Source organism: Vespa crabro, chromosome 7 (assembly GCF_910589235.1).
Source record: "Vespa crabro chromosome 7, iyVesCrab1.2, whole genome shotgun sequence".
In the NCBI taxonomy this organism is placed as follows: Eukaryota; Metazoa; Arthropoda; class Insecta; order Hymenoptera; family Vespidae; genus Vespa; species Vespa crabro.
This window is the reverse complement of record NC_060961.1, coordinates 1,456,379-1,482,070: the sequence shown is the minus strand read 5'-3', so window position 1 is coordinate 1,482,070 and position 25,692 is coordinate 1,456,379. Positions and strand designations below refer to the sequence as shown.

General features: G+C 33.7%; 7 protein-coding genes across 14 annotated transcripts in view; 5 read left to right on the top strand and 2 right to left on the bottom strand.

Moving 5' to 3' along the window:
- Window positions 1-3,888, top strand: part of LOC124425314 — a 35,342-nt gene extending 31,454 nt beyond the window's left edge. For both annotated transcript variants that reach the window (XM_046965505.1, XM_046965506.1), the window contains exons 3-6: window positions 1,794-2,030; window positions 2,181-3,091; window positions 3,287-3,569; window positions 3,675-3,888. In XM_046965505.1, the coding sequence (XP_046821461.1) occupies window positions 1,794-2,030; window positions 2,181-3,091; window positions 3,287-3,569; window positions 3,675-3,865 (1,622 nt within the window). In that variant the 3' untranslated portion in view covers window positions 3,866-3,888. The remainder of the gene's footprint in view (window positions 1-1,793; window positions 2,031-2,180; window positions 3,092-3,286; window positions 3,570-3,674) is intronic.
- Window positions 3,889-7,144: 3,256 nt separating this feature from the next.
- Window positions 7,145-11,474, bottom strand: LOC124425317 (probable serine/threonine-protein kinase cdc7). Of its 3 annotated transcripts, none has more exons than XM_046965514.1 (6): window positions 11,344-11,474; window positions 10,616-10,911; window positions 10,127-10,209; window positions 9,285-9,512; window positions 8,984-9,188; window positions 7,145-8,916 (listed from the first exon to the last, which is right to left on the bottom strand). In XM_046965514.1, exons 3-6 carry the CDS (start codon window positions 10,197-10,199, stop codon window positions 8,301-8,303), a joined length of 1,122 nt encoding a protein of 373 aa, XP_046821470.1. In that variant the 5' UTR covers window positions 10,200-10,209; window positions 10,616-10,911; window positions 11,344-11,474; the 3' UTR covers window positions 7,145-8,300. The 3 variants fall into 3 exon arrangements, with proteins under 3 accessions (XP_046821470.1, XP_046821471.1, XP_046821472.1); XM_046965515.1 differs by having other exon boundaries at window positions 10,616-10,878; window positions 11,344-11,355; XM_046965516.1 differs by lacking the exons at window positions 10,616-10,911; window positions 11,344-11,474 and adding an exon at window positions 10,299-10,326.
- A 1,999-nt stretch (window positions 11,475-13,473) lies between these two features.
- On the top strand, window positions 13,474-18,817 carry LOC124425315 (formin-D-like). Of its 4 annotated transcripts, XM_046965511.1 has the most exons (7): window positions 13,474-13,792; window positions 15,311-15,399; window positions 15,528-15,707; window positions 15,813-15,902; window positions 16,784-16,952; window positions 17,047-17,501; window positions 17,580-18,817. In XM_046965511.1, the coding sequence occupies exons 2-7, from the start codon at window positions 15,324-15,326 to the stop codon at window positions 18,215-18,217; spliced, it is 1,608 nt and encodes a 535-aa protein (XP_046821467.1). In that variant the 5' UTR covers window positions 13,474-13,792; window positions 15,311-15,323; the 3' UTR covers window positions 18,218-18,817. The 4 variants fall into 4 exon arrangements, with proteins under 4 accessions (XP_046821467.1, XP_046821463.1, XP_046821464.1 ...); XM_046965507.1 differs by having other exon boundaries at window positions 13,475-13,792; window positions 17,047-18,817; XM_046965508.1 differs by lacking the exon at window positions 13,474-13,792 and adding an exon at window positions 14,297-14,449 and having other exon boundaries at window positions 17,047-18,817.
- A 75-nt stretch (window positions 18,818-18,892) lies between these two features.
- Window positions 18,893-20,499, top strand: LOC124425319. The gene is made up of 3 exons (XM_046965518.1): window positions 18,893-19,490; window positions 19,684-19,971; window positions 20,070-20,499. The coding sequence occupies exons 1-3, from the start codon at window positions 19,418-19,420 to the stop codon at window positions 20,435-20,437; spliced, it is 729 nt and encodes a 242-aa protein (XP_046821474.1). The 5' UTR covers window positions 18,893-19,417; the 3' UTR covers window positions 20,438-20,499.
- A 27-nt stretch (window positions 20,500-20,526) lies between these two features.
- LOC124425321 lies at window positions 20,527-22,651 on the top strand. The gene is made up of 3 exons (XM_046965519.1): window positions 20,527-21,331; window positions 21,466-21,614; window positions 21,752-22,651. Exons 1-3 carry the CDS (start codon window positions 20,926-20,928, stop codon window positions 21,932-21,934), a joined length of 738 nt encoding a protein of 245 aa, XP_046821475.1. The 5' UTR covers window positions 20,527-20,925; the 3' UTR covers window positions 21,935-22,651.
- Window positions 22,433-24,386, top strand: LOC124425316 (calcium-binding protein P-like). Of its 2 annotated transcripts, XM_046965512.1 has the most exons (5): window positions 22,433-22,570; window positions 22,710-22,844; window positions 22,953-23,039; window positions 23,123-23,213; window positions 23,289-24,386. In XM_046965512.1, the coding sequence occupies exons 1-5, from the start codon at window positions 22,495-22,497 to the stop codon at window positions 24,160-24,162; spliced, it is 1,263 nt and encodes a 420-aa protein (XP_046821468.1). In that variant the 5' UTR covers window positions 22,433-22,494; the 3' UTR covers window positions 24,163-24,386. The 2 variants fall into 2 exon arrangements, with proteins under 2 accessions (XP_046821468.1, XP_046821469.1); XM_046965513.1 differs by lacking the exon at window positions 22,710-22,844 and having other exon boundaries at window positions 22,445-22,570.
- On the bottom strand, window positions 24,273-25,627 carry LOC124425318 (probable U3 small nucleolar RNA-associated protein 11). The gene is made up of 2 exons (XM_046965517.1): window positions 25,298-25,627; window positions 24,273-25,224 (listed from the first exon to the last, which is right to left on the bottom strand). The coding sequence occupies exon 2, from the start codon at window positions 25,202-25,204 to the stop codon at window positions 24,443-24,445; it is 762 nt and encodes a 253-aa protein (XP_046821473.1). The 5' UTR covers window positions 25,205-25,224; window positions 25,298-25,627; the 3' UTR covers window positions 24,273-24,442.
- Between the last annotated feature and the right edge of the window lie 65 nt (window positions 25,628-25,692).

The window sequence follows — 25,692 nt, the reverse complement described above, 5'->3', positions numbered from 1 at the left end:
TGTTATGTACGTACATACGTTGGTGGACGAGAGAAGTGAAAGTGCATTTTGCAAGATGACCGTAACGCCGGATAACGATGCCTTCGTGTCCGGCGTCAGCGAGGACTACTCGACAGTGGACTACCATCGTTCAACGCTTATGCTAGTATACTCATCGTCTCTTCGTCTCTTTTTCTTCTTCTTCTTCTTCTTCTTCTTCTTCTACTACTACTACTTCAACTTTTATTTCTACATCTACTTTTACTCCCTATCAAATTCAAGACGAATACATATGTCAAGAGTCAAAGTTGATTATACTTAATTACATCGACATGAAGAAGGGATGAGAGTAAAAAATTGAAAACAAAAACAAAAAAAAAGAAAGAAAAGAAAAGAAAAGAAAAAAGAAAAAGAAAAAGAAAAAGAAAAGGAGCAAAGTTAGGCCAGTGAATTGGTGAATTAGGTGATTCTCGTTTGAACGTTATCGAGTGCAGTTTTTTTTTTTTTTCATCGTGCAACCGTATGATATAAATGATCTAAACGATCGATGATCGACGACGACAACGACGACGACGATGACGACCATAATTTCGATCGGCTCGTTATTTTCATAGATAAATAATTCATCGTCGAACATTTTTAATAGTGCGCGTCGTCAAGTCTTGTATATGTAATGCTACTACAGTTCCCAAGGTCACCGACGGTCTTCCGCAACGAAGAAGAGGAGGAGGAAGAAGAAGAAGAAGAAGAGAGAGGAGAGGAAGGGTCACGACCCTTCCTAGAAAAATCTTTTCATTATTATTGCACATTCGCAAAACGTGGGAGAATATGGAGACTATTTTAAATTGTAATTATTTATTCTATCATTGTTATAATTTGTTCTCTTTCTTTTTTTACTTTTCTTTTCTTTCTTTCTTTCTTTCTTTCTTTCTTTCCTTCCTTCCTTCTTTCTTTTTTTCTTTTTCTTTATTCTATTTAAACGAACTATAAATCTTTTATCGCATTATCATTGTACATTCTCTTTCGTCGAGAGAATCGTCATAAAATTTTTACTCTCTTTCTCTCTCACTCTGTGTGTGTATGTGTGTGTGTGTGTGTGTGTGTGTGTGTGTGTGTATTCTTGTGTATACATCGAGGGCTTACACACGCTTGGTTAACCGTGTACGTCGAGTGTGCGGTAAATTGTAACGGTTTAATAAAAAAAAAAAAAAAAAAAAAGAAAGAAAGAAAGAAAGAAGGAAGGAAATAAAAAAAAAAAAAACAAAAAAAAAAGAAAAGAAAGAAATTACAAAAGATATACAATAGTTTTAACCACGAGTCACGAATATCCGTGCATATCCGTGAATTACTTGTGTACGGTGATAATATTATAAAGAATTTTGATAACGATCGATAACGATCAAGCGCGTTAGAAACACACGGAATATCCGAATAATGTTATCGTTCTAAATAAAGTGATTTTATTACTGTCTCCCGTCCGTCAAATCTAAAGATAAAGTATTTCCGTTTCGAGGGGAGAGTCACTTTTTTCGTCATTCGTCGAAAACTGCATTCTCTCTCTTTGAGTCATTCAAACTTCGATATTAGCAGGGAGATAATACTACAATATTCCATAGATAGACGCGTTTACATTTACGTGAGTTCGAGAAAAGAAAAAAAAAAATTTCTTTTACAATCCAACTGTGTCCTTTCATTCTTATTTCATATCTATTTTCGTTCAATTTTATTTTATTTTATTTTATTTTACTTTTTTTTTATTTTTATTTATTTTATTTTATTTCATTTTATTTTTTCTTTCTTTTTCTCATTTATAGATCTTAACCTGTGGAACAAGAGCATCAGTCAACGTTGGAGAAAACTTAGAAGACGATGTTCCGTACAGGAAACGTCGGAGCCGCAGGAGTCGTTGATCCCAGGTGGTGGAACTCAAGGTGTCATTCATACCGTGAGATCGACCCCAGCTAGTAGGGAGGCATCACCGGCTGCCAAAAGTCTTCAGGATGGTAGCTCACCGAAGAAACTTTTGCAAACTAGTTCCCTAAGATTGCCAGGTAAATTTATTCTTTATCTCATTTTTCTTCTTCTTTCTTCCTTTCTTTGTTCGAATTCAAAGAAAGAAAAAAAAGAAAAAAAAAAAAAAAAGAAAAGAAAAATTTTCAATTATTATCTCAAAGCAACGGGATCAAATTATTCATACGTAGGTACTACAAAAGGCATCGCGGATATTCAGAATGTATTAAGGAGCAAGTTCAGTAAGATAAATGCTGGAATTAGAAAAAGGAAGGCACTGAGCGTGACCGAGGTATTTTCGCAAAAGGACAATGCCTCGAATTTCTACGTACCGAGTCCATTAACTTCCTCGACGAGTCAAAGCTTCGATTCAGAACGTTTCGATACAAGCGAGCCAACGTCTTTACCACCTTATCCTTTTCACGATACCTTGGAGACCTTGGCGGAAACTAGCGTACCGAATTCACCTAACTGTAAGAGTCCTTTGACCGATGATTGTCCAAGTTTCGCATATTGCGAGAATACCGATTCCTACGATCATCAACTTCACGATCAGGATAAGAAGGACGTTTACGAGAACATGGTGTTCAATAATTCTTCGTCAAGTTCCTCGAGCAGGTCAAAGGTGTCACTTTATCGGAGTAATTCGGAAAGTCGTGACAATGTAAGATCTCAGGATCATTCGTATGAGAACGTACGTTATCACAGAGGACAGAGATCGGAAATTGGTTCCCCTGGAAGTCCTTATTGCGATAGGCAAACCCTAGCAAGAAGTAATTCCGAGACAAGGGGCGATCATCATTGTTACGAGAACGTGAATTTTCAGAAAAACGGAAAGATTAGAAATCAATTGGATTCGTCATTCGAGACGATTCATATACCTAGAGTTACGCCGAGAAAAAGGATCACGGATTTCAAGATTGGCGGACAAGTTAGTAATTATTCGACCGATTCGAGCGCCACCTCTATCGTTGGCAAAGACGACGGACCCTCCAGTCTTGGGACCGAGAGGAGTCCTGGTAAAAAATCAACGAGGAGGTTAAACAGCCGAAGCGTGGCTAACATACCTAGCTCCTCTGGTGCTAATTTGAAGACATGGCAAGTAAGTACTTAAGTACATATATATTTATATATTTATACACTCACAAATATTTGAATACATCAGGCAAATGAAAACACTTGAGTATTTTCCAAGAGAAAATGTTATTTGATGATTATCTTATCATTATCTTTACAATATTGTCAATATTAATGGACGAAATGATTTTTTTTAATTTTATTAATTTAACGATCAAAGGGCGCTCAGGATACGGACGAAGGTCTTAATACGGACTCCGAATTGGAGGACATTGACGAGGCTGGAGAAGGTGAAGAATCAAGATTCTGTACATTACCTAGGCCTGGTAAAGGTGGTGCATCCTTTACGATATTGACAGCCAGATTTTTCAAAGGGCCTGGCCACAAAGGACTCGGTTTTAGCATCGTTGGTGGCACCGATAGTCCGCGAGGTAACATGGGAATATATGTGAAAACTGTATTCCCTAATGGTCAAGCTGCCGATCTTGGTACTGTCAAGGAAGGTACGATATCTTCTGATATGTCGACTAATCGAAACGAATTATTATCATTAAGTAATAACGATCGTTTTATTTATGTATTTCTTTTTTTTTCTTCTTCTTCTATAGGGGACGAAATTTTGTCGATAAATTCGAAACCTCTTCACGGGATGACACATGCCGAGGCTATTGCTGAGTTCAAGTCCGTCAAGGCTGGAGACGTGGTACTTCATGTTGGTCGTCGTGTTAACAAGAAGAAACGAGAATCGTTAACGTTACCACCGGTTGGTCCATCGACACCTCGACAGCCAATCAAATGAACAAGAAATTTCTTTAAATTTAATTCTTATCCATTTATTTAAACGCCGAAATGTTTCTTTAGTGATATCAATTCTTTTTTCTTCTCTTCTCTTTTCTTTTCCTTTTTTCTTTTGATCTTTTGTCCATTCTCTTTTTTTTTCTTTTATTTTTTTCTCAATCATTTCTTTTTTACTTTTTTATTTTTTTTGTTTTTTCTTTTTTCTTTTTTACGATTTTTTTCAAATCGTACAAAGAGCAATAACTTTGTATTATTATTGCTGGCAATAATAGAAATGTGCCCGTGTTAAATACAACAATATACATTTTTTACTGATGAAACAACGAGACTGCGATTTTTGCAGGCTGAAAGACTGTATTTGTGGCTTTTATTAATGAAATTCTAGTATAGGCTTTCTTTTTTCTTCTTTTTTTTTCCTCTTTTCCATTTTTTGTTTTTTCATCTTTTTATTTTTTTAAACGTATTCAAACAACAAAATTCTCATAATTGTAAGATACTCGTCATTGTTCTAACACACTTCTCTTTGTTTTTCATTGGGTTTTCATATGAATCATTCGATTAATTCAATGATATTATATTCTATACGATATAGATGTCCGTTGATGATTCAGAATATTATTGCAACGTGATTAGATTAATAATAATAACGAATGTTAATGATAGAAAATGAACGAACGTGAAAAACAGAAGGAGAAAAGATAAAGAAGAAAAAAGAAAAAAAAGACAAAACAAATAACGAAAAAAAAAAAAAAGCAAATCAAACTATGATAAAGGCATATATAATCATTTTGAAAGACATTGATGTAACGATTATATATCTATATATATATATATATATATATATATATATATACATATACATACATATATATGTGTATATGTATATTGTCTATTATATTTGGAACAATTAACGAAATCGAAATAAGTACGTAAAAATCTAAGATTAAAATTTATGAAAGTACTATTTCTCTCTCTCTCTTACTCTGTCTCTCTCTGTCTCTCTCTCTCTCTCTCTCTCTGTCTCTCTCTCTCTCTGTCTCTTTCTCTGTCTCTCTGTCTCTTTCTCTATCTCTTTATAAACAGGAAGGACCAAAAGTCATTGGATGAATCAAAAGTTTTCTAATCGGTAAATGTAAAAATCGATTACTTCTTTTTCGAAACTTTTCAGACTTATTTTTGTATTTTTATTTTTCTTTTTTTATATTGCAAGAATGACAAATCCAACGATTGTAAAAAGTTACAATCTCGAGTACGAGCCTAATGAGTCTCGAGTCGGTACGATGATTATTAATTTTTTAAAAGTCGCGTAAGAACTTTTGAGCTGAACGACCTATGAATTATTCTTGGCCGACCCTATATTTTTTTTATCTAACATACATGTAACTCTACTAAAGTTATATAAATGAACGAACATATGCGTACGCACGCGCGTGCGCAAACATATCTTCCGGAATCAAAAAAGATTAGTAAACGTTCTCGATCGTTCTCAGGGCAATCGTAAAGATCTTGAAAAGAAAAGAAAAGAAAAAAAAAAAGAAAAAAAAAAAAGACAAAAAACAAAAGAAAAAAACAAAAAAAAAGAACTATTATTTCGATGCGAAGCTTCGAACGAAGTGGAAAAGAAAATTTTTATTTTATCTTTTCGAATTATGCGATATACGGAAAGCTGAAATTTTTTGATTCGTCAATTCTGTAAAATAAATTAAATAGACTAGTAGTATATCTTTTTATTACTTTTTCTTTTTTTCTATTCTTTTTCTTTTTTTTTTTTTTTAACTTGTAAGGAAAAACATCGAATAGAGATTGATTTTTCTTTTCTTTTTATATATATATATACATATATATTAATACACATTAGGAGGAAGATTCGCGAAGAGATTATTATTTTTCGATGAGGTTTATCGAGGCGACGGAAGTGATAAGTGAAGAAAAAAAAAAAAGGGAAAAAGGAAAAGGAAAAAGAAAAAAAAAACAGAAAAAAAAGAAGACAAAAAAATCCGACCTCTTCAAAAAAAAAAAAAAAAAAAGAAAAAAGAAGGAAGAAGAAAGAAAAAAGTTTTTTTTTTCTATAATTATAGCAAAGCGTTTTCCTTTTGCGAGAGCCTGATCGAAACAGGACAGAATGTGTATTATCTTGTACCAATAAAAAAAAAAAAAAAAAAAAAAAAAAAACGCTTGCAAAGTAAAGCTCTCATTCTACATATAATACATATGTATATGCAATAATTCTGTGGAATTTATTTTCTAACGTTTAGATTACGCAAAGATTGCCCAAAGATTAAACCCAAAAAATATTTTTATTACGAATGGAAAATAATATGAAAAGAGAGAAGAAAATAGCGTATAAAAGAATGAAAGAAAAAGAAATAAACAAAAAAAAAATATCTCTACATATATATATATATATATATATATATATATATATGTGTATATATTATATATAAAATATATTTTAATGCGGATCGAACGAGACACGTTTATTTTAAGACGAAATGTTGTTAGTATCTAGTCCACTTGTAATTATTCCATTTAGAAATCTCTTCTTTTTTATATGCATATATATATATATATATATATATGGTGGCACATATATATATGTGTAATTATATATTTCTTATAAACATATACTTTCCAAGAGATGTAATAGCATAATCGATCGAATATCGTTCATAGAATTAAGACGTCACCATTGATAAAGAAAGAAAGAAAGAAAGATAGAAAAAAAAACGAAAAAAAAAAAAGAAGAAAACTAAAATTTTTCATGAAAACATTATTCTCATGAAAGATTCTCTTGTGTGCTTTGTGATTCGATAGCGGGCTTTAATCTTAATTTAAATAAGTAAAATAATTTAAGTAATAACATGTACTTCGTTTATAGCAATATGTACAATTTATTCGTCCTACCTTTCTATTTTCTTTTCCTCACTATTTATAGACGATGATTATAATGATACAAAAGGCGCGAGGGAGGAAATGAAGGTTCGAGGTACAGCATTGTCTTCCGTAATAAATAAAAAGAATAAAAAGGAATAAAAAAAAAAAAAAAAAAAAAAAAAAATAGTAAAAAGGAAGAGAGAGAGAAAAAAAAAAGAAAGAAATAAAAGAACAAGACGATCCTTCTAGAATAAAATTATTGATAGATCGATCGTTCTTTCAACATACGAATAATAAACAAACAATAGAAAGCCTTTATATATATATATATATATATATATATATATATATATATATATATGCGCGTGTATATACATATACGTATATACACATGAAAAATTTTTTATTTACTTTCTCATATCCTACGTTCGACTTATTTTTACAGTGCGATCATCGGAGATGGGTTTTGCGACAGAAATAATAATATATCATGTATAATATTCAATCGGTTCTACTATGTGTGAATGAAAAAAAAAAAAAAAAGAAAAGAAAAAAAAAAACAAACAAACAAAGAAACAAACGAAAAGGAACTCAATTGAGTGTTATAATCTAATAATATTCGTACGAGTACGATAGAATGTTATATTGTATTTTCTACTTAACAAACGGTGTCAAAAGAAATAAATAATTCATAATAAAAATAATAATATACACAAAGCGATGATCTAAATAATATTTCCCAAGTCGTATCACGTGTATGTATGAACGTGTGTGTGTGTGTGTGTGTGTGTGTGTATGCGTGTGTGTAAAGTCAAAAAAGAAAGTTGCCTTACCATACGTTTCACTCGAGGGACACTTTTCACGCGTATAATCGTCACATATATACGTATGTGCGTGCATGTATGTGTGCGTGTGTGCATTTATACACATAAGATCGATAAAAAAAATCATTTCGAATACGAAAGCAGCGAAAAAGAGAAACAACGTGATCACAATTGAAAAGAGAGATCATACCGACAGAGCTGGGCGGCACAGCGTCGTCTAAACACGTGACACTTCTAGAATAAAAAAAAGTTTAACAATAATGATCGCTTAAGGATCGGATTTAATCGTTTAATTAAGAAAAATTATTTCTGATAGGGTAACTTTATCGGGTGATCGTAGTTCTCAACGAATCTCTACGATAAGAGAAAGAGAGAGAGAGAGAGAGAGAGAGAGAGAGAAAGAGAGAGATAGAGAACGCATGATACATTATTAAACTAATTTCTACAAAATCTAACATCTATTCCTAAATAACAATGACTCGATTAATATCGCCATGATATTTGGATTACACTACGTTTTCTTACTGCGGATTATAAGGAGAAAAAATTAAAAAAAAAAAAAAAGAGAGAGAGAGAGAGAGAGAGAAAAGAAATCAAAAATAGAACCACCCACTTGTTCTCTCATCGATCAGCTCTGCAAAAAAAAACTAACACAGTTTAATAACATTGCGCCAGTTTAACTCTACCCAAAGCCATTCGACGACTTCTACCTCTATCGAACGATTAAAAACATTTTTTTCAAATCTCGTTAACGTGTTGATGAATGCTATAAGCTCTACCACCTCGCCTTGATTCCTTTGGTACAGTCAAACGTTGATAGGTATCGTCGATCGTATCGACTTCTACTTTTTTCTCTATCACACCCTTTTCCAATGTAGGCAAACCAATTGGGCTGGAATAAACGAAGGTCGTTTGAGCACCATTTGCCAATCCAATTTTCGCAGATTCCTTGAAAACGTTATCCTGAGCGCTGAGAAGCTGTTTGAATCGTTCGTCACTTTTATCAGACTGAATGTCCATCATATTCCGAGCCGTTCTTGTTTGTAGATCACTATTTTCTATTTGACGTTGTTGTTGCTGCTGCTGCTGCTGCTGTTGTTGTTGCTGCTGCTGTTGCTGTAATTGTTGCTGTTGTTGTTGTTGTTGTTGTTCTTGTTGTTGAGATTGTTCTTCTTGTATTTGATTCTTATTGGTGAGATTCAATCTTGGATTAAAGTTCAAGCCTAACCATTGAGAAAATAGTGCGAGTCCGTGTTCAGCGCTCGCTGATACTGCAGCGATCAACTCGTCCGTGTTAATACCATCGTCCTCTTCGTCATCCGTATTATCCGTACTCTCAGTTGTTTCTGTGATGCTGATAAGACGTTAAAGTTAATTCGAGATAATTACGTTCAATCGATAAATCACATTGTATCACTTACGCGGACACTTCTATTTGTCGCACCGTCTGATCAAAATTAAAACAGCCCATATGATAGGTGGCCTGCGGGGAACCCAATAATGCCGGTTCGATCACCAAACAACCATCGTGACCATGCTCGGCCGATTTAACGGAAGTAAATTTTGCACAAATCTGCGCCAAATCCGATAGAAGATTCATGCAAGTTGGTTTATTAGCTGCATCAACTGTTAAAAATATGTCAATCAAAATATTACTTTATTAAAAAAACTTTACGATCAATCACGTTAGTTATTAATCCCACGTGAGATATAGATACTTGCCGATCTTTATCGTCGCATTGTGTACAGGATTGTCGCCATAGCTCAGATTCAAGGATACGTTTTGTTCCTTGTGCCTGATGTTAACACAAACAGGACCACCGAGATCCATTGTCACTGTTAAATTTAGGTCGACGCAGCAAAGACAGCCGGAAGTCTGACAGAGACATTTTGATTGGGTCTGAGTTGATCTCGCTTCGGAATCCGACAGGTCCCAAGAGAGTAGAGTCTCTGTGAAGAGAAAATACACGCACATATGCGTGTGTATGTATGCACGTTTGTATGTATATATATACAAAAAAAAAAAATATATATATATATATAAACGAAAAAAAAAGAATGTATAAAAATCGAACGAAACGAGTATTTTAAATATTACAATCGATCATCGTGAAACATTCTCGAACGACTCTCGAGATTTATTATCGATCGAGAATGCATCGATCCAATTTTAAATATCAATTTTTTTTCCAAATCTTTCCGAATTTTCTCAGGCTTAAGCATATAACAAGAAAATATGTCGAATAGATATGATAATAAAGTGTGCCACAACACGGCGAGAATTTCTATCGTCGTTACTTTCATATATTACTGGAACGAAACCTGAAAACGTTCACGTTTTCTCGAACATCAAGCTTAAGCAAGGAACAAACATTTCGAATTATTCATTAACATTAATGATATATAAATGACATTACGATCGCAAATGAAAATTATATATATACATACATATATATATATATATATATATATTTTTTTTTTTTTTTTTTTAATTACTTTACTATGTCGAATGTATAAGAGAAGAAAGAAAATAATGAAAAATAAAACCGAGCTGTGATTCTCACCGAACAATCCAGCTGACGAGGCAACGGCGAGGCTGGTGAAGATTAGGAAGATCGTAGACCTGACCGTGGCCATGTTGTAGAAACTAAGAAAAGGATAGGATAATTGAAATTATGTTTGGAGATCCGATTGATAATCGGGACTTGGTCGAATAAAAATAACAATGACAATGACAATGACAATGACGACAACGATGATGACAACAACGACGACAACAACAACAACGACGACGACGACGACGACGACGACGACGACGACAACGACGACGACGACGACGACGACGATGACGGTGACGGTGACGGTGACGATGAAGAGACGGCACGCTTGCGCGATACGCGAGGCTCTACTGACTCGTCAGCGAGCGTCGAAGGATAAAGCTTCGTTCTTTGAAGAGTAGAGAAAGAGAGAGAAAGAGAGAGAAAGAGAGAAAGAAAGAGAAAGAGAAAAAAAGAGAGAGAGAGAGAAAGAGAGAGAAATAAAAGATGGTAGACCTGAAGAGATCCTGTCCTGAGCAAGGAAATAGCTTTAAATCTGTAGGCAAGGGCAGTCAATGCCGTTCAACAACGATCGGCAACCGATCGTTGGGTCCCCTCTAAAAATCGGCAAACAGGATTGGTTGAGATGTCTTGGAGGATGTAGAAGTGGCCCGCCATTGGCCGTGGCAAGGAACCTCATCTGGGTGACCGGGTGACCTCCTTCCGTTCTTCGAACAGCGGGAGGAGAACTCTGACTCTTCGTCGAGCTCTTGTCTCCTCTTTGGATATCGAACGAAAAGTATTTACTTTTACTTCGATCAGAAAGAGATAAAAAGATAGATAGAGAAAGAAAAAGAAAGACAGAGAGAGAAAGAGAGAGAGAGAGAGAGAGAGAGAGAGAGAAAGAATTATCGAGGCGCCATTTCGAACGGAAATTATAACGGAATTATTTTACTTTCGCCATGTGTTCGACTCCGTTCGATGCTCGTAATCTTTTAAATGTTTTGTCGAAAAAAAAAGAAAAGAAAAAACAAAAAAAAAACTATCTTTCCGCCTGAGTTTGATAAGAAACAGCAACTTGCGTTTCTTTTCTCTCTCTCCCTCTCTCTCTCTCTCTCTCTCTCTCTCTCTCTCTCTCTCTCGCTAATTTTTATTCTTTTTCCCTTTTTCTTGTTTTTTTTTTTTTTTATTTTTTTTTCTTTACTTTTATCGCTGCTTTCTTTTATCCTTTCAAATAAACTTACATCAAAACTCATCTCTCAATGACCCATTTATTAATGGGTAAATTGGTTTATCTCGTTTTAACTTAAAGAAGCTCAATGGGGGAACGTAGAATTCCTTTTTTTTTTAAATAAACAATATCACCGTGACAAACAAATTGTTCTCCGCTCTTCTGATGGTTAACAGTCCAAGAATTGTACGCCATGGCCGAACAAATTATTAGCCAAGGTGAACCACTACCGACAACTACTTTCTTCGACCTACTAACCGGAGAAAGGCCCAAAACACGATTCTGTGGATTCATTTGTTGAATTCCTTCTCGAAACTCGCGTCCCGTTCTTCTTCCCATTAACTGATATCTCTCTCTCTCTCTCTCTCTCTCTCTCTCTCTCTCTCTCTCTCTCTCTTTCATCGATCCCGCGATTACCTGTCTTACTTATCTTACGTGGCTCATTTAATTCCTCGAAAATAAGAGATCGATCGATTACGTTTCGATGTTTTAAGCACAATACTTAAGAAAAAAGTAGTTTCGTAAAGGTCGACGACACTAAGCTATCAAAATACATTATGATTTTGATCGACGTTTACGGTAATCTGTTCTTTCTCTCAGTGTCATTATTTATTCAGTATACGGACATACTTTACGATTTGCAATTGACATGTGCAACACGTTCCTTCTTATACAAAACGTGCAACGTGTTTGCCACCATCATCTTTTACAAAGCCGCGTTCTATTTATTTATCGTTTGCAAGTCACATTGCGGTCAACCGTCCATAAGATCATTTCTATTTGAAACAGATTTTTTTTCTAAAACGCATAATATGGATTTTCACTATGGATTAAGATCTACAGGATGAAACAAAAGTTACTCTTAGTGATTATTATTAAAAGTCAATTGCACCTTTTCTCTTCTACGATCAAACCTTATCTCGCCCGAGACTTTCCGTGTTAATTTTTTTGCTTTTGTCTTTTTCTCGAATCGTAAAACTATTAGAGATATTTTGCCGATCTTAAAACTTTTTGTCTAATCTGTACAAAAAAAGGAAAAAAAAAAAAAAAAATAGAAAAAGAAAGAAACGCATCTACAAATGTGAACGACTTAAAATTGCTTACGATATGCTCTTATAGATTTTACGTTCGCATATATTTCAACACGTTTTCAGGTAAGTAGGTGTATACACTTTTATCGTGACGAATAAGCAAAGAAAAAAACAAAACAAAACAAAAAGAGAAGGAAGAAGATTAACAAGAAATTCGTTCTCGTAATTGCAAGGATAAAAGCTAGACACATTCAACGAAGAAAAAAAAAAAAATTAACACCTGTTACCATCGTCCACGTTGCCTGGTCTTTTTCAAACCGACATAATCTTATTGCGACAGGAGATATTGAAAAGTGGGACTACCTCGTTAGAATTTATACCGTTGATGGAAATATAAAATAAATTTTCTTTTCAATTATCTCGCAATTTATAACTGGAGGAAAAAGAACAGAAAGAAAAAAAAAAAAAAGGAAAGAAAAAGAAAAAGAGAGAAAAAACAAACGTCCGCGCAACATTGTTTTCATAATCTAAACGAATCCGAGAATGAGACTGTAAACGAGTTGGACGAAAAAGAGAAAGAAAAGGAAAAAAAGAAAAAAAAAGAGTAGAGAAACGTAAAAAAAAAAGAAAAAGAAGAAAAGAAAGATATTAAAAGACGAAGATAAATAAAAGAAAAATAAATCTCGTCTAAAAATAACTTCCCACTTTCACGAGGAGGGACAGTGGGAGGGGGGTGGGGGGAGCGGGGGAGGGAGAATATTTTTTTTTGAGATACATATGAATCATTTAATTAAAGTTCGAAAGTAAGAAATCCTTCATTGAGAAACGAGCGACCATAGTCGAGACATCCAAACACGCGTTCTTGACCGTGACTCTTTCAAAGGCAACACGAACGAAAAGAAAGATAGATAGATATAGATAGATATAGATAGATAGATAGATAGAGAGAGAGAGAGAGAGAGAGAGACAGTACGATTTCCTCATGCTATATCCTTTTGGTCGTTGACATTGAAAGAGTCGACCGAGCTGGTGGAACGATCGTAATAGTAAGAAGTAGTGGGGATCATACACGGTAGGATCTTTATTTACCCTAGAACGCATTAGAATGCTTTAATAATCCTAGCATCGGCCGTGGCAGGTGCTGTGGTGGTGGCCTGTGACCGACTTTTAAAGAAACCTTGGGGGGAGTTGGGTGGCATCTTCAGTTGGACATTGGCCTCCGTAAGACTAAGGAGTCAGGGAAAAGGAGTCGAAAGGGTGCGACGAAGATAGAAGCTCTTTTTTAACGAGAGAGAGAGAGAGAGAGAGAAAGAGAGAGAGAGAAAAAGAGAGATAGAAAGAAAGAGAGAGAGAGAGAGAGGATCCCATCTTTGTTAATAGTACTCGAGTCAACTTCTATTTTTCACTAACACAATTGACCTTGCGTTACAGGTGAGTACAAAAGAAAATTATATCTCTTTATTATATTTTTATTTAAATACGATTTATATGTCATTTATCATTGTACGGAGATAAGATGTTAAAAATGTTCATCGTTGAATCCGATCAATTCGATCCGATCAATGTCTTTCGTTCTTATTTTCTTTTCTCTTTTTTTTTTCTTCTTCTTCTTCTTCTTCTTTTTTTTTTTTTCTTTTTCTAACAGGTATTAAAGATAATTAAATGAATGTCTTAGGATTAACGAAGCTGAATCTAGTTTTACTTCCGTTTTAAAGATAGTTCGTAGTTATCGGTCGTTAAAACTGTTTCAAGATCGGTTATGATCGATCAAAACGGTTTTCTTCGGAGGACACGAACGAATCACTCGACGGGAATATTAAAATTTTAAATCGGTAGGAGAATAAGTCGACCATATAAAGTTGTTCATAATGATGCACCCATTACCGTGCACTCGTACGACGCAGTAGTTATATCCGCTATATAAAAGATGAGCTAACTTCTTCTCCATCGTGTTTATTCATCGTCCTTCTCTTCATTCTCTTCTTTTCTTTTCTCTTATACTCGCACGTAGCATCTCACGAAAGATTGTTGGCTTTGACCGTGACCGAGATTTAGGTCAAGCGGTCGCGAACCAGACTCTCGGCCTGTGTATGTGTGTATATATATATATATATATATATATATATATATATGTGTGTGTGTGTGTGTGTATATATATCGACGAAAGTCGAATGAACTCGACAGAGAATCGTTCCTCTTTATTTCATTTTATTTCATTTCATTTTTTTTTCTCTTTTTCTTATTTCGTATTATTCTTGTCTTTTTCTGAAGTATTCATTATACTTAGCTGAGCAGTAAAAAAAAGTATAAACTTTCATTTTAAATATAATTTACATGTTCAAATATTTTTTTCGATTATTTTGAAAAAATACATTTTGAAGACTTCGACGTCGATCGTATCGAATACTTAACAATAATTAAAACTGATAAATTGATTGATTTAAATTTATTAGCTCTGATATATTCGATTATCAATATTCTTGGTGTTTAAATTAAATCGAACTCAAAACGGAAAATAATAAATTTCATTGGCATTATTTAATTTTTTCTTTTTCTTTTTTTGGAAATTATTATTGTCACAGTTGTGAATTCGTATTTGTCGAATTTCGCGTTGTCCAATTTGTAAGATCAATTATCAATTAATCATAATTATACGGGCCGACAGATGTTTTTTTTTATATTGATCAACGATCAACTTGTTCTTTTTGCCTTCGTAATTCTTAAATTACAAGTCGTGATCGTCACTTTAAAAAAAAAAAAATGGATAAACTTTTGGATCATAATTAATCCCGCTTCATAAAGTCAAGGAAGAGAGAGAGAGAGAGAGAGAGAGAGAGAAAGAGAGAATAGTTAACGCGTGACACAAACCATATAAATAATTAATAATTCACTCCATCTTGGTAATGTCATTAAAATTTAATCGTATTAAACGAATTCATATAATTGCAGATTAATCGTAAGGATGCGTCTGTCAACTGTGGTGGAATTGTTGTTGATACTTTTATTGGTAGCGTTCGCTGCATATGGAAGAGTAATCGGTAAGAAGATCGTGACGTAAATGAATATTAAATTAATAAAATAAAATAAAGGAAAAAAAAAAAGACAATACAAAAGAGAAAAAAGAAAAATCAGTACAGATATTAATTGTCTTGCTATTGTTTAACAGATTCAGGCCTCGTAGCAGTGAATCGAAGTATACGAGCCAGCAATGTCCCCAAACAATCCATCGAGTTACCGATAATAACCGAAACCGCCGAGAACGTTAACAAATATTGCACGTGCAGCGACGTAATTTGCAATTGTTGTCGTAACTTTCACATTCCATTGGTAGAATTAAAAGGACCAGGTAATTAATAATAAGCCGAAAAATATCGCAAAATTTTTTTCAATCTCTTTAACGAAATCAATGAAATCTTAATTTATTAATCTATTTTCTACCATTATTCTTAAGGATGTGCCTCTTTGCAATATCTTAAAGATGACAATTTGGCGGTACAGTTGAGCTTTGGCGACAACATTCTTACATCTACGATCGTTAACGGTAAAAATATGTAATATATATTATATAGTATACATATATATATATATAGAAAGAGAGAGAGAGAGAGTAATATAGTAACCGTAACACGTACCGCCTCTTTCCATTTATTTTCCACAAGGAAAACCATCGTCTCGAACGCATCGGCAATTTTTACGTTCTGTCTATCGTGTAACGAGTTGACTCCATAGTTCGTGCATCGTTCCGTGACAAGTGAAAAAAAAAAAAATAAAAAATAGAAAAAACAGCAAAATAAAGAAAAGAAAGGATAACTTCTATCATACTTATTCCGTGTTACTGTGTCTGCCCATAACCATTATATGCGGTTAGGAAGTGTGTTAATTACACGGATATGAGGTTTCGACTATTCCCATAGATATTAAGGTGTCATTCGGCGATGGTAACTTTCACCAAATGACCGTGAACACAGCGACAGCCATCGGAAGTATCGAGTACGCATACTCGCAGATGCATACTCATGGCTAAAAGAAAAGAAAAGAAAAGAAAAGAAAAAGAAATGAAAAAAAAAAAGAAAAAAGACATACACAAAAAATTATTTGAAGAGAAATATGCTTAACGCGTGGGAGTGAAATTCGTGTCATCGTTATACATACATACATAAATATTTATATTTATATTCATATTTCTAAGGTGAAAGTTTGCATTTGAACTTTCGCGATGAGATTTAGAATTTGGAAAGAGTTTTTGCGGGATCGATTTTATGGGAGGTACGATGTGGATGATTAATATCATTGTTTTTATTTCGAATTAATTTTTTTCTTTTCTATTACTTCCTTTTTTCTTATTTTTTTATTTTATTTTATTATATTTTATTTTATTTTATTTTTTCTTTTTTTTTTTTTTTTTTTAATTTTACTTTCAAGGTAAAAATCCAAAACCCGTTTGTGTGCCATTACCGGGTGGATTTAGCAAGTTTTGCGGAAGGATATATTCGATTAAAAGAGACACAAACGATCATTTCAAAGCTTGTCTTGGATTGGAACTCCAATCGTCAACCGAATTGGAAGCCAGCTTACGTGTCAGCTGTTTTAGGTAATATTTGGATATACATATATAAACTATAGCGATTTTCTTTGTATTATAATAATTGATTTTTCGGAGATCGATATATTTTTTTCTCTTATAGATTCGGTCCCGATGGTCTGAAATTACGTCCGGCAGAACCATTCCCGATCGTTGAATCCGAACAAACTTCCGAAGAGGAAGACGACGACGATCTTTTCGGTTTAGGTTCGGACGACGATGATGATGACGATGACGATGACGATGACGCGGTTAGACCAAGCTTAAATGCTGTTTCGGACAACATTGGAACGAACGTTGGATTGGCCGACGAAGAGGAAGACGAGGAAGATGACGACGACGATGTCCTTGGATTTGGTGCATTATTGGACATCATAACCGGCGATGATGAGACATCTACGAAAAAGCCAAAAGTAACAACCGCACCGCCCCTCTTACAATTCACTATACCCATTTTAACAAGGCCTACGACAACAGTTTCATCGGTACAAGAACCCTCTGACGTATCGATCTTCCAAACTTTAGACTCTCAAAACGATAATCATCAGAATGATTATGGTCAGGAGTTAAACGTTATCGAGGAACAAATTAATAACGAAAATAACGATGTACTTACGGAATCCGATTTATTGACAGATCTTACGACCGATGAAACGATCATTGAAACCAATCAGAATGGAGAAACGACCAGTCCGACGAATAAACTTGTGAAACTTCAAAAGCCAGTGGTTAATCATAAAATCAAAAAAGTTGGTACGGGCAATAATAAAAAGCCTAGCATCACTTCGTCAAGTATAAATGCGATTAACGATGACATTAAGAAGAAGAATAAGAAGAAACCTCTGAAGAAACCGATCGACGATGACGATGTGAACGATGAAATTTTGGATGACGATGATGACGACGATGACGACGATCTTGATGATTTAAGCGACGACGACGACGACGACGACGACGACGACGACGACGACGACGACGGTGACGACGTTGATGACAACGAAGACGATGATTTAAACGAAAACGTTGATCTTGACGAGGAGGACGATGAGAAGACCGATGATCTCGATGATTTAGATGACGACGATGACGAGGATGCTGTATTAAGTGCCCTCGTTGAAAATGACAAGCCAAAAAAAAAGAAAAATAAAGTCATAACGAATAATAAAGGACAATCGAGTCGTCCCAACGAAGAGGACGATTATTCCATTGGAATAACTGATTTTCTCTCAAGGAAAAAACAAGATGCCCGTCAGAGTAGAATCATGAGGTTATAGATATTTATTTTCGATTGATCTTTAAAATCCAATCGAATTTAATTATCGAATTTGACAATACGAGAATTTTGGGATGAATTTTGCGAGTCGAGTTTGAACATTTGTTCTTCATTTCATTTAACATATCTGACTAAATTTTATAATTTATTGAAAATTTATTCGTAATTGAACTTGCAAAATTTTCACTTTCATATTTCTCGTAGAGATTCTCGTTGTTGTAGGATACTCGATGGATGATTGATTTATTCAACCATATAACGTAAATACGGAAAAAGATTATCGAATTTTTCAATTATTTTTCTCTTCTTTAATTCATCTTTTAATTTACCTTAATAAGAAATTATCCGAGATGATACATATTAATCGACGTAATTGAAATAAATCGAACAATCGTCAAACGACCTTTGCCATAATGCGATTCTTCGCATAATTTCATATTATTTAAAACAAATCGTATTTATTATACACACACACACACACACACACACACATACGCATGCATGCACACGCGCACACACACACGCACACGAATATTATTTAATTAACTTATTGAAGTTGTACTTAGATATTAAGTAATAAAGACTTACACGTTCAAAAGGATTTCAATTTTATTATATATAGCGTTTAATTAAAATTCCTAGATATACTTTAACAGATCGTTCTCTCTTCGATTGAAAAAATTTGTCTTGTTTTCAAATTTATTAAAGAAAAAAAAAAAAAAAAAAAAGAAAAAAGAAAGTAAGAAAAGAAATAACAATAATAATAATAATAATAACAATAATAATAATAAAATAAAAAAAGAAGGAAAAGAAAAACAATACGATCGATCGAATATTTTGCAATAGTTATTAATTTGTATTAATTTCCATACGAATATCCGTAATCATCATTTCATCAGAAAGCTTTATACTCGACTGCACTGATGTAAGACATACATACACATGCATATGTATATATGCATCAAACAAATGGAGCACTGAAACGGAACGAGATGAAAGTATCGAGTGTAGATTAACGCAACGGTAAACTGAGTTTTGAGTACGTCTGATTCTTCTACTTTCTATCGAAAGTTTATGAATATATAATGAATTAAATGTCTTCTTGGTCTGGTCCAAGGTATGACCAATATCAGTCTTAAATTCGGATCGAAACGCGAAACATCATAATCGCGCTAGTGAATCGAAAAAGACAAACAAAAAAATGGCTTATAAATCATTTCTCTTGCTTATTCTTATTCCAATGATCGGTTACGCCACGAAAATAACAAAAATAGGTGAATATATGTAATCGCAAGATCATCGCTTAAATATACTCAATAAATTATAAAAAGAAAATAATTACGATTAAAAATTATCGACTTATTTTATATTTTTGACGTCTGGAATAATATAAAAAAAAAAAAGAGAGAGAGAGAGAGAGAGAGAGAAAACGAAAAGAAATTAAATAAGTGCCTAATTTTTTTTTAGATATGACAGAGTACATGTCGTCATACTACGATCCAATGACAGGATTAGAATTAAATGGTAAACCGGAGGACGTCGAAAGAAGTCCCAACCAATTGCCAAAGCTTATTTTTCGAGGAATTCCATGTTTCTGTAATAATATGACCTGCGGTTGTTGTACGGGTGTCAATATAACCAGAATAAATTTTAATCGACGTGCATGCACCAAGTTCACCTACGATCCACAAGAATTTTCTATCAACATGTCCTTTAGTATGAATGAAAAAGAGATATTTTCTAGTTCCTTGTCCGGTGAGTATTAACCGATCGAGTTAAAAAGATAATAATCGATCACAGTAAACATCTTTATCTTATTGTTGTTTTTTTTTTCTTTCTTCTTTTTTTCACAGCGAAGAATCCCCCACCAGTTTGCATTCCGTTCGTCTATATACCAGTAATAACGTTCTGTGCACGATTCTTTGACGTTCATACAACTGGCATAAATCTTCATGCATGTTTAGATCTCGAAACACGAATAGTAAACGCACCGATTTTAATTTTACATTTCAATTGCATGAAAATCGGTATGAATGGTGTGTCATTATCAAAACCGGAAGATGATCTTATTCTTTCATCGACGTCGAATCAAAACGAGAAAGATGAAGTTTACGACGAAGTCAATTTTGAACAATTGGATATCGATGTAGTAACTAACAATGTCCTTGGTACGACTTATAGTCCTGAAGAAGAAGCTGCGATCGGACAGTTAAAATATTAATTTAACATTTTAATTCTTTTAATAAAATTTTTACATTAGATACATGGATATTCATGTGTTTGTGTGATGTGTGTGATGTGTGTATATATATATATATATATAATTTCTTTTGTATTTATTATATCAAATATAATATACAATTTATATTATTTATTTATTCAAACATTATTATTTTAATTGACACTTGATCATTTCACATTAAACGTTTCCCAATCGAATCATCGTATCCGTTATACATATATATATGTGCGTGTGTATTAGTCACGTTATAATAACGTAACGCATACAAACATGCGAATAAACTTATGTATTCTATAAGAGGAACTAACGAAATGCGATTATACGGGTGAACAACTTGAGGTAAACCTAAATTTCTCCTTAAAACGGGGTCATATCATGGTACCGTCCTCCGTTAACTGACCAGTCGTCTTTCGATCGTTCATCGAGTATTATCAATAGGAAGAATGTAGATGTAAATTTGATTTTAAATGAAAAAAAGAAAAAAAAAAAAAAAAATGAAGATCCAAGGGTTATCGATCGTTCAAACATTATTGTTATTTCTTATATATTCATTATCGGAGTCTAAAGTGAACGTAATAAATCGTCAGGATGATACGAAGATCATTTTAAAAGATCAAGAAACGATGAGAGATCTTGAGACATTGTTGAGACAAACTGTGATAAATACCACGAGTACAACGTCGACCGATATAACAGCAACCAGACAAGGACCTTGTCAATGTGCATTAGGTGTTTGTGGTTGTTGTTCGAGAATATTATTTTCCACTTGGAAACAAAAGGCATGCGTTAACGTGACTTATGATCCGGACGAGTTCAGTTTCACTGCTAACGTTCTGATGAACGACAGGGTTCTATACACCAGAACGATTTCCGGTAAATCTGTCTTCTTTCGATTACTTAACCGACTTTCTGGCTGGATAATGCTTCCTTTTTTTTTGTCGTTTCAATTCTTTTCTTTTTTTTCTTTTTTTTTTTTTTTGAAGATTTTCATTTACCACTCGTTTCAGGGAAAAATCCTAGACCAATATGCGTGCCCGTACCAAGGATACCGTACATTAGGGCCTGTGTGAGATTTTATAATATATTCTTTCAAGGTAGAAATATACATCTCTGTATCAACATGGAAGGAAAGTTTAGAGATACAACGTTGTTCAAAGTAAAACATTTTTTATGATCCTATTTAAATATAGATATATATACTTATCCATACATATATATATATATATATGTGTGTATAGTTGGAGATTTAAATATATAAATGATAATGAACGATGATAATATTCACGTATGCAGGTTGGATTAGATTGCATCCGATTTGGTTCAAATGGTTTAGCTCATGTAAAGCCAGAAGATGGGGGTGGATTAGGCCAAGTCGAAATTTTTCCAGACGATGACGACACCGATTATAATGATGATTACGATGACGAGGATGATGACGACGATGACGACGATGATGACGACATATTAGATTTTTAACATAATTGTTATTATTTACATACGTCGACAATTAATATAGGATTTTAAAAGAAACATTTATTCTATTTATATACATATATATATATATATATTTTTTTTTATTTTGTCATATGTATCTTAATTAATAATTACCTTTGACCAATTCTCTATTGTAAATAGATTCGAGTTTGATCGAAAGCAGATGATAGTCTTTTATAATGATAGTCCTTTTTTCTCTCTTTCTCTTCTTTTTCCTTTTTTTTTTTTTTTTTTTTTGATTGTAGTACCGAAAATTATTTTACAAAGCAAAGAAACGTGATTTTCAATTGAACAATCGCGATATAAAGTGTCGAGTCAAACAATTGTGACAAATTGTTTGATTTCCGTTAAAATTCAATGAACTTTTATAACGGTCATCATAGTGATTATTATTTCCGGTAGAAAAGGTATCGCACAGACATCGGACCAGAAAGCGTCGTTCATTTTATTATACTTAGATAGTTCAAAGTGTGAAAACATCGACATTATTAACTGAACTGTACATTATTTTTATTTGTGGTATTAGCTAATCGTGTGAAGAAATGAATTTACGTCTGTGCAAAACGTTCCTCTTACTATTGTGCATTATTTCAGAATTTAATATAAATAAGAAGCAAAGTTAGTTGATTCAAATTGTTCCTTTCTTTCTTTCAATTTTTTTTTTCTTTCTCTCTTTTTTTTTTTTCTTTTTTTTTTATACATACATGCATAAAGAACGCAGCTCTAGTATATATTTATATTAACAAATACACCATAGGATTTACCACATCGAAAGCATTTTTGATTTTCAAAACCAATTCGTTAAATGGAAGATCATGCACTTGTCCTACATCTTACACCTGTTCTTGCTGCGAAAATGTTATCATCATTTATACCAAGATGACGAAACAACGTGGGTTGAAAATAAAAAAATTACTGATAAATATATAATAAAACAATTCTTCTAATATACTCTACTCTATGCGTGCGAAATTTTTTGAATGATCACTTATTTTTTTAGTTTGTGTCAATTTTACTTATGAAACGAACAGACTGAAAGTAAATATCACGCTGAATGCAGTAATCTTAACTAATCAAATTATTACAGGTAAGACTTTCATAAAGTATCCCTTTTTTTTTTAACAATATGTAAAATATATTAATTCTATTTATATATTGTTCTATCGATAGAGTATAAACCCTTTAGAATATGCAATCAAGTACCTGGCAGTTTCTTTTCGAGTGTTTGTGCAAATATTTTAGAATTGAATCAATTTCCCAGGTAAAAAATATTCTTCTCGATGATTATATCCGATGATTATTACTAATATCCAAGTATTATTTATGTTTCTTTTAGATCAATCACTGCTTGTCTTCGAACCGAAATAGCTACTAAACATAAATTATGGCAACTGAATTACAATTGCATCAGTATATCAACGGAATTGCCAAAGATATCCAATACAACTACTCCTACTACGATGACAGTAACACAATCGCCAGGAATGGCAGGCATGCCTTCAGGACAAATGCCAGGAATGGCAGGGATGCCTTCGGGACAAATGCCAGGAATGCCAGGAATGCCTTCAGGACAGATGCCAGGGATGCCAGGGATGCCTCCAGGACAAATGCCAGGAATGCCAGGGATGCCTCCAGGACAAATGCCAGGAATGCCAGGGGTGCCTCCAGGACAAATGCCAGGAATGTCAGGGATGCCTTCAGGACAAATGCCAGGGATGCCTGCAGGACAAATGCCAGGAATGTCAGGGATGCCTTCAGGACAGATGCCGGGGATGCCTGCAGGACAAATGCCAGGAATGGCAGGGATGCCTCCAGGACAAATGCCAGGAATGCCAGGAATGCCTTCAGGACAAATGCCAGGGATGCCTGCAGGACAAATGCCAGGGATGCCTGCAGGACAAATGCCAGGGATGCCTGCAGGACAAATGCCAGGGATGCCTGCAGGACAAATGCCAGGAATGCCTTCAGGGCAAATGCCAGGAATGCCTTCAGGACAAATGCCAGGGATGCCAGGAATGCCTCCAGGACAAATGCCAGGGATGCCAGGAATGCCTCCAGGACAAATGCCTGGAATGTCAGGAATGCCCCCAGGACAGATGATGGGAATGCCAGGAATGCCTCCAGGTCAAATGTCAGGGATGCCTCCAGGACAAATGATGGGAATGCCTCCAGGACAAATGATGGGAATGCCAGGAATGTCTTCAGGGTAAATTTCAATGACAAAAATAATGCCACTAGATTAAATATCAGGATTATCATCAATGAATATAGGAATTTCTGTATTATAAATATTAAAAAAAAAAAAAAAAACTAGTGGTAATAACTTTTAACAATTTAAATAATTTATTAATGTAAAGGATGTAACGGAAATAAGAAACATTATATAATGATGAGTAAAAAAAGTAAAATAATCTAATAGCTGACATTTTAGTTCCTCAAAAATAATATTGTGATGAAACAAATTTACCTTATAATATGTATAAAAATATATCAACGCTTTCTTTCAAACTTCCATTTATATATAGGAGCAGAATCTCTCGTTGCAGGTTTCACCTGTTTTGGTTTAATTTCTTTCTCCTTTGCTAAAGCTCTCTGAATTTCTAATTTTTGTTGAACGACAGTTAACTCTCTTTCTCTTTCTATTCTCTTATACAATTCCTTGTAAGCCATGTGTTTTTGCTGTTCAATGGTAGCAAGAGTATTTTCATCAACTCGAGGAAACTTTATATCTCTTAATTTAGACAAATTAGGTCTATTTGTACGTCTCGACAATAACGCAGGATGCGTATTTAATTTCTTAGCAATATCAAAGTTTCTTTCCTCTTCCTCGTCTTCGACAAAGAATATATGCTTATTTTTTATTTCATTTGCAGCATCTATTAGATGTAACTGACTCTGCAACTTTTCTACCTTTTTCGCTTCTATATTTCTTTTATAAGCAACATATTTTATATCTTGCGTCTCCATTAACTTAATCTGATCGGGAGTATGTTCGTCTTCCTTATCTTTTTCTCTGTGTACACCTTTCTCTATTTTTGAATTGATCATGTGAAAGTAAAATTCATCTGGATTTCTATTGAGAGCACGTTTTTGCAATAACTTCAAAGTTCGTTCTTTCCTATGATAATCCTTTGCTCTTGCAATATAATCTTTCTTTTTTTCAAGAAGACCTAAGTGCTTACGAGCCTCTGGTTGATGTCGTTCTTTATGAGTTTTTTGAGTTGCTTTGGCTGCTTTCTTCCAAGAAGACATCCTTAAATTATTTTCCGAATCTATAAAGTTAATACAAATTTAAACTCATTGTCCAGAAATAATAATAACGATAGAAAAAAATTAAATTTATACCTTGTTCCGTATAAAATTACTTCCAAGAAATATTATTCGAGCAACGATCGATAATTTTTAAGAATATGTTACATTTACGAATGTTTTCAATATTGAACATAACGAAACATAACCTTACAATTCCAAACGAACGTGACGATTGGACGCTTTTTCGTTCTGCGCCTTTTCATTGCGCAGATACAACATAACCAATTACATCTTCTGGCGCGAATTATGAAAATATATTGTAAATAAATTCCAAAACGCAAGATAGTTTATCGAAAAACTCGTCCGTATTTATGTCATTACATATTACGACGAAGCAAAACGAAAAAGAAAATGAAATAAAAAAAAAAGAAAAGAAAAGAAAAAGAAAAAAAAACGAAAACAGAATGTAATTATTAATCAAAAATAAA